Genomic DNA, 6,662 nt, shown 5'->3' on the forward strand with positions numbered 1-6,662 from the left:
ATCTGCTTCTCTGTACCATATTATCCATAAAAGTCAGGGTCTCATGTAGCCCAGGTTGCCCTCCAACTCATTCTGTATCGGAGGTCATGGTGACCTCGAACTCCTGATTCTCCTGCCTATACTCCTAAGTGCTGAAAGGGAAAACTATTAGCAGTACAGCTATACCTTTCTATTCTATATAGGGCAGGAGTCTTCCGGGTATTAATGGTTATGGCAGCAGAGGCTGAGAGAATTGTGTCATAGGTCCATGTACAAAGTAGTTTTTAATCAGATAAGAATTTGGGACATAAGGTCCTAACTTAAATACATAGAGTTTTGATTTTTAAAAAATGAGCAAATAAGCCAGGCATATGGTAGCATATACTTTTAGTCCAATTACTGAGGAGGCTGAGGCAAGAAGACTCTAAATTCAATGCCAGCCCTGAAATATAGTGAGACTCCATGGGAGGAGGGTACCAGAAAATGAATAAAGCACGTGAGTATCATCTCAGGTCTGATTTTAAACTTTATTCTGTCTGCAACTGCCTCCACACTATTAAGTTAAAAAAAAAAAAAAAAGGGCACCCGTCTTCATATTATAGGTGCTAATTTAACGGCACATTTAAAATCAATCTCTTTTTGTAGGTTTATATATGGAAAAAAGGAGGATTATGCTCAATGAATAATGCTTGGAATGCAATGAATAAATTCTAATCCCTCATTTTACTTCTAATTTATCACATAACCTGGGATATTTTACCTCGTCCTTTTAGTATCAGTTTTTTCCAGATAAAGATTGGAAGGGTATTAATATTATTGGTTTCCAAACCTAGGTGTGCATTAAGTCATCTGGGAAGTTTTCATTTTGGAGACATATTTCTTAGCTTCAAAAAATCAATCATAATCCCTATGTTGAGATTTTAGCTCAATACTAGAACACTTGCCTTGCATGGACAAGGCCCTGTGTTCCAAAAAATATCTATGTCTGTCCGTCTGTCTGTCTGTCTTTCTGTCTCTGTCTTTCTCTCTGTCTATCTCTCTTTCTCTGTCTCTCTGTCTCTGTCTCTCTGTGTGTGTGTATGTGTATGTGTGTGGCTGAGGAATGATCCCAGAGCCTTGCACATGCTAGGTAAAAACTGTACTGAGATATACCCCCCACCTCTTTTAAAGTTCTGACAGTCTTTTATTCTTTTTCTAATGTGTAGGAATATTTTGCACACATGAATGTCTATGCATACAGTGCTCTTAGGGACCATCACATCTCTACAACCGGAGTTACAGATAGCTGTGAGTTACCACATGGATGCAAAGCACATGTTCTAGTACTGAGCTACATTCCTGCTCTGGATTAGAAAACTGCCCCTGGTCATCAGAAGAAACAACTCAATAAATAGTTCTATTTCATTTATTTATTTTATTGTGGGACAGAGTTTTATGTATCTGAGGATGGCCCGAAACTCACTATTAAAGACAAGGATGACCTGAAACTCCCCATTCCTCTCGCCTCCACTTCTGCACTGGGAGAATGAGAGGTCAGAGGTGAACTGCTGAGATTACAGATGTGCACCACCACACTGGTTACACATTGCTAATACAAGCTAGACAAATACTCTGCAAACTGGGCTACGAGCTTAGCCCAGAGGACAGAATTCTAATGAAGGAGTAACTTAACACTATTTGGTGAGCCAGTTGCCCCCACTTCCACTCCCCTCTCTCAGAATTCAGAGCTAAATTTTCATTTTTATTTTTAAAATGGAGCTTCTAAACAATTATTTTCTGTTTTATCCCCTCGGGTACACATGTACTTATGAGAACTTGAGAACATTCACCTCTGTTTTCAGAACTGACAGTGTTCTCAGTTAAGAAATAAACTTATCAACCTATCTGGTCCAAGTTGTGATACTTCAGGATAGTGCTATAGTAAAAGAGAGAGATAACCGCATTTACTGTGTTAAAGCAGGATTTCTACCTGAAAGGTCACAACCTTTCTTGTTATTTCAAGAAGCTCTGAGAAGACATCACAGCCCCCCCCCCAGCAAAAGCATCAGAAGAGTAAGGCATGGGATCAGTGACTCTAGGCAGTGCTTCTCCACCAGGGGGGATTCTGCTTCCTAGGAGAGTCTGCAATAGCAAGGTAAGTGCTATTATCTTGTGAACAGAGGAGAGCAATGCTTCCACTAAATACCCTAAAATGCACAGAACAGTGCCCCTAACAAATTATCAAATACAGTAAGCTTAAAGCTCTGCTCTAAAGCAATGGTTCTCAAATGCTGTCATGAGGTTAGTAAGAATACATTGCCTGGGAACATGTCAGAAATGCAAATCTCAGATCCTGTCCCAGACCTAGAAACTCTAGCCCCAGAGCCTACTAAACTGGTTTGATAACCAAGTGATTTTGATCAATGAAAATGTCTGAAAGCCACTGCTGGAGCCAGCAACCACCATGTTTCTCAGACTTCCCAGCACCGCCCCCCCCAAGTGCTTTTAAACCTTTGTACTTCAGAAATTTCTTTATTCTCTCATTAGAGGTTCAAATCTGTTCGTAGGAGTTGGGCAAAGGAGGGAAAACAGAATGAGAGGGATTCTAAATACTAGTTGCATTCCATAGGCTCCCAAATAAGTAATATGTTTTAAAACTAAGTATACTATGTGTGTGTTTGCCTGCATATACGTATATGATACATATGCATGCCCGGTGCCCATGGAGTTAGAACAGGGATCAAACCCCTTGGAATAGGGGCTGTGGATGGTTTTGAGCTATGGTGTGGGTTCTAGGAACCAAATCAGGGTCTTCTGCTAGGGCAACAAATGCTCCTAACTGTGGAGCTATCTCTCTTGTGTTCCAGCTCTGCTGCACAGTACAAACACGAAGCTCCAGCTTTAGCCCTCAGCACTACAAAACAGTTAATTACTAAGACCTGGGAAAGTGCAATCTTTTTCATCATAATTCATACGGAGTTCAAGAAACTGGGCTTGGGCAGCACCAGACTGGGTTACCCCTCTTTGAGCTACTAGTCATGGGGATCCCATGGGACCCATAAAACAATACAGGCTAAAACAACAAACAAACAAAGAAAAAACCAACACAGGCTATTGTCACTGGAAGTAAGACCCTGCTAAAGAGACCATATTCTTAAACCATAGGACAAGGAGAAATCAAGCTGGTATCCCTACTGGCTAGCTTTCATCCAGCATGATGGTACTTTGCAGGCTGCTGGGAGAGAAACCAATTAACTCAGCTGTGAACCATGGGAGCTACAATGACAAATGGACCGGCAAACATATGCCCACTGGTGTAATAGTGGCATCAGTGTTTTGGGAGTAAGCAATTACTTTCTGACTAGATCTAAGGCATACTCCAGAAGCCGAAATTCATGCTTTGCATTGTTACTGGGCCAGGAACACATGCTGAGTAGGTTATAGCCTCTAGGGGAGAACCTATTGTTAACTTTGCTAAATAGACTTCTACTTACCTTTACACCCATTGAATAGTGAAGCTCCCAACCCTCATCAGAGAAGCTTATTTCTGTAGTACAGGACATTTAATATGGAGACTCACGGATGGTCAGAGTGCAGAGAACAAGAGACTGTGGAGTGTTCAACCCTAAGTGGGACATCTATATCACAGCCCTTCCTCCTAAGACTCAAGAGATTATTGCAGAAGAAGCAGCTGGGGAGAACTGCTGCAAAAAAGTGCTTTCTTGATATGAGAACTCACAATGGCTGTGCTGTTGGCTGTATGCCCAAGACCTGCACAAGATCAAGGTAGCCAAAATTCTAGACTAAGAATTGCCGAGAAGCTACTGGCAGTTGACAGCTGCTGGAGGGGAGTCGGTCTGTTTCCCTCAGGGGTGCAGTCCCTAGCAGGGTATCCCCACTCCAGTAGATGGTCCTTTACCCACACATATACTGGCAGCACTACATGGATACCGTAGGTTAAAAAAAAAAAAAAGTATGAACATGGAAGGGACAAATGGTGGTACAATGGTGGAGGAGTTGGAGGGGAGGAGTAATTCTGATCAAAACACATTAGCACATACATGAACTTCTCAAATAAAAAAGTTTTTAAAATTTTGACTAAATAAAAAATAGTAAGAGAGAACTGACTCCAAGTTATTCAATGCCCTCCACAAAAGGGTTGTGAGACATTTGTGCATAGCACCCCCACACACAAATAAATAAAATTCTTAAAAAAATAAAGTGATCATTGTTAAAAAACAAACAAAACAAACAAACAAACAAACAAACAGGCTGTTGAAATGGCTCAGTGGGTAAGTGTGCTTACCACACCAGTCTAGTGACTTGAGACCTGCGTTTGCTGCTTGGAAAACATGGAAAGGCACCAACTCCAAAAACAGTTGACTCCTGACCTCCATACGCAGGTGGTGACAACTGTGCCTATATGCACACATCACAGTCCCACACAGGACACATTTTTTTTTTTTAAAGGGACTGACAGAAGTTATAGCATAGCTCCTCACCACCACCAAGCAGGAATACATTCAGGGGGTAGGAAGAGGAGCTAAGGGATAATTTTTAAGCACGTTCTGCTGAGCTTGCTTGTTATATATCGACTGGGCCTAAAAACCGTTTTCCATCTTTTCAAATCTTCCTGGCTTAAATAACATTTTGAAACTTGGCAGAGGCTTAGCTACACGGTGCAGCCTAACACCACTCTCCACCTGAATTACGAGGGTGAGGCTTGCCTTCTTGTTTTTAGAGTACATTAACTACCTATGCATTACTTCCAACGAGCGGTCTAATACAAAACCGAACCATAAAGCTCTACATTGTATAAAGTCTATGTTTCAAAGGACACGATCAGATCCACCACATACTCGAGATTATAAAAAAACTTCCAAGCTCAGTGCAGTGATGCAGGCTTTTATAATTCCTAGCACTTAGGAAGCTGAGGCAGGAAGGCTGCTACAAATTCAAGATCATAGTTTGAGGCCAAAATGGACTTCATAGCAAGATCCTACTTCAGACGCACACACATCTTTAGATTTTACTTCTATTACAATCAACCTACGTTAACTGTTCTCCACTTCTCAGCAGTGGCCCTGCACAGAACAGTGGGAGCTAGCTTTCAGAGATCTGGACCTCTAACCTAAGACACTCACTGTTCAACAGAATTTCTTTTGCTATTTGCAGTTTACCTTTAAAGTGAATAAAAGAGGGAGATGAAAAGCTTAGTGGTAGAGCCTTCCCTTACAATGCAAGAGGCTTGATTCCCACCATCTCCCTCAATATGCAAACAGAATTAACACCTGTCACAGTAAGCTCTGTAAATGTATCCGTGTTCTTCTAAAAAGAACATTTAACGTTTTTTTAGCAGTAAGTAAAGCTAATGTTCCCAATGGGACACTTGGTTTTATCCCATGGTTTTTGCATATGCCTGTACCCACCTCCACCACCGTATGAAAAACAGAAACAAACACGAGTAACTGTCCAGCTACTGAAAAGGGCTACTTAAGCCATGAATATTGACATTAAAATCCAGCATATTTACTTTAAAATACGATAACCTTAACCCTTATCAATTCCAAATTGGAATCTCACGCTGCTTTAAAAATGTGTTTTCAGTTCCATTACTAAATCCCTAAATCCTTCCATTAAAAAAATTTTTTTTAATCCTTGATTCCTTTTATAAGTACCTTTCACTTCATAACAATCAAAATGCATCTCGAATTTCAAATGGTCTGCCTCTGTGCGATTCTTCATGTTTTGTCTACCCACCCTCCAATGTTCCAGTGGGCAGGGCTCCATCCCTCAAGGGGCTACGCTCCATCCTGGCTGAACATTACAACAAAGGCGAGCGGCATCGTAATCAGGGGTCCCGAGTGCCTCTACCGGGCACCCAGGCAGAACCGACGCTTTGGGTCGCTGGGAGCTTGGGAGCGAAACGCCAGCGCCTCATCAAGGCAAACAGTCCTAATTACAGTGTCGCTTGCACCCCATCATTAGCCCCCACCGGGCAGGTTTCCTCTCGGACAGCAGCCAACATCTCAGGCCGGACAAGTTCCTCCTGGACCCTGGGCCCAGCCTGCCGGAGCCCGGCCGCTCCCTGCTGACCCTGACCCGGCCGCGGGTGTAGACGCGGCCCGCACCGGCTCCTCAGCTCCGCCCGTCTCAAGCCCCGGATGTGACGGCAGGTCGTCCTGGGCGCTCGCCCCCCGGGGCGAGCACCGGTGTCCCCGAAAGGTTGCGGAGTTTTCCCACCGGCCCGCTGCCCACCACGTACCCAAGTGAGCAGGCTCTCGCACAGCTCCACCCGCTCCACAGACTCCACGTTAAACATCTTCCCGGGGTGGCCGCAGCGCCTCCCCCCAACCGACCAGAAGCTGCGGCCGCTCGGCTCGGGGTTGAGTCCGAAGGGTCGGGCAGCCGACCGGCGTCTGGCGAGCCTTCTCTTCCGTCCGGCCGCTCCCGGGGCGCGGACGCTGGCAGTCGCTCCGCACTGTCACCAGCCCCTCCTTCCCTTGCTCGGGGCCGCGCGTTCCCCTGCGCGCGCCAGACGCTGCCAGCCCACGCCCTCCTGCGCGAGCGCAGCCCGGCGCGAGCCGAGGGGCCCAAGTACCACTGCGCACGCTCGCGCTAGGTCCGCCCCGCCCCTACAGGCGCGCGCCCGACGCCGGTCCACTGCGCGTGGGCGCGCGCTCTAGCCGGGGTGGGATGGGGGG

At 45.0% G+C, this 6,662-nt stretch overlaps 1 protein-coding gene across 1 annotated transcript in view; it reads right to left on the bottom strand.

The window, feature by feature from the left end:
- The window catches only part of Hook3 (hook microtubule tethering protein 3), an 87,093-nt gene extending 80,558 nt beyond the window's left edge, over positions 1-6,535 (bottom strand). Inside the window, exon 1 of the mRNA XM_051169903.1 lies at positions 6,224-6,535. Coding sequence (XP_051025860.1) covers positions 6,224-6,280 — 57 coding nt within the window. The 5' untranslated portion in view covers positions 6,281-6,535. The remainder of the gene's footprint in view (positions 1-6,223) is intronic.
- Between the last annotated feature and the right edge of the window lie 127 nt (positions 6,536-6,662).

This window comes from Acomys russatus, chromosome 27 (assembly GCF_903995435.1).
Source record: "Acomys russatus chromosome 27, mAcoRus1.1, whole genome shotgun sequence".
Classification (NCBI taxonomy): domain Eukaryota; kingdom Metazoa; phylum Chordata; class Mammalia; order Rodentia; family Muridae; genus Acomys; species Acomys russatus.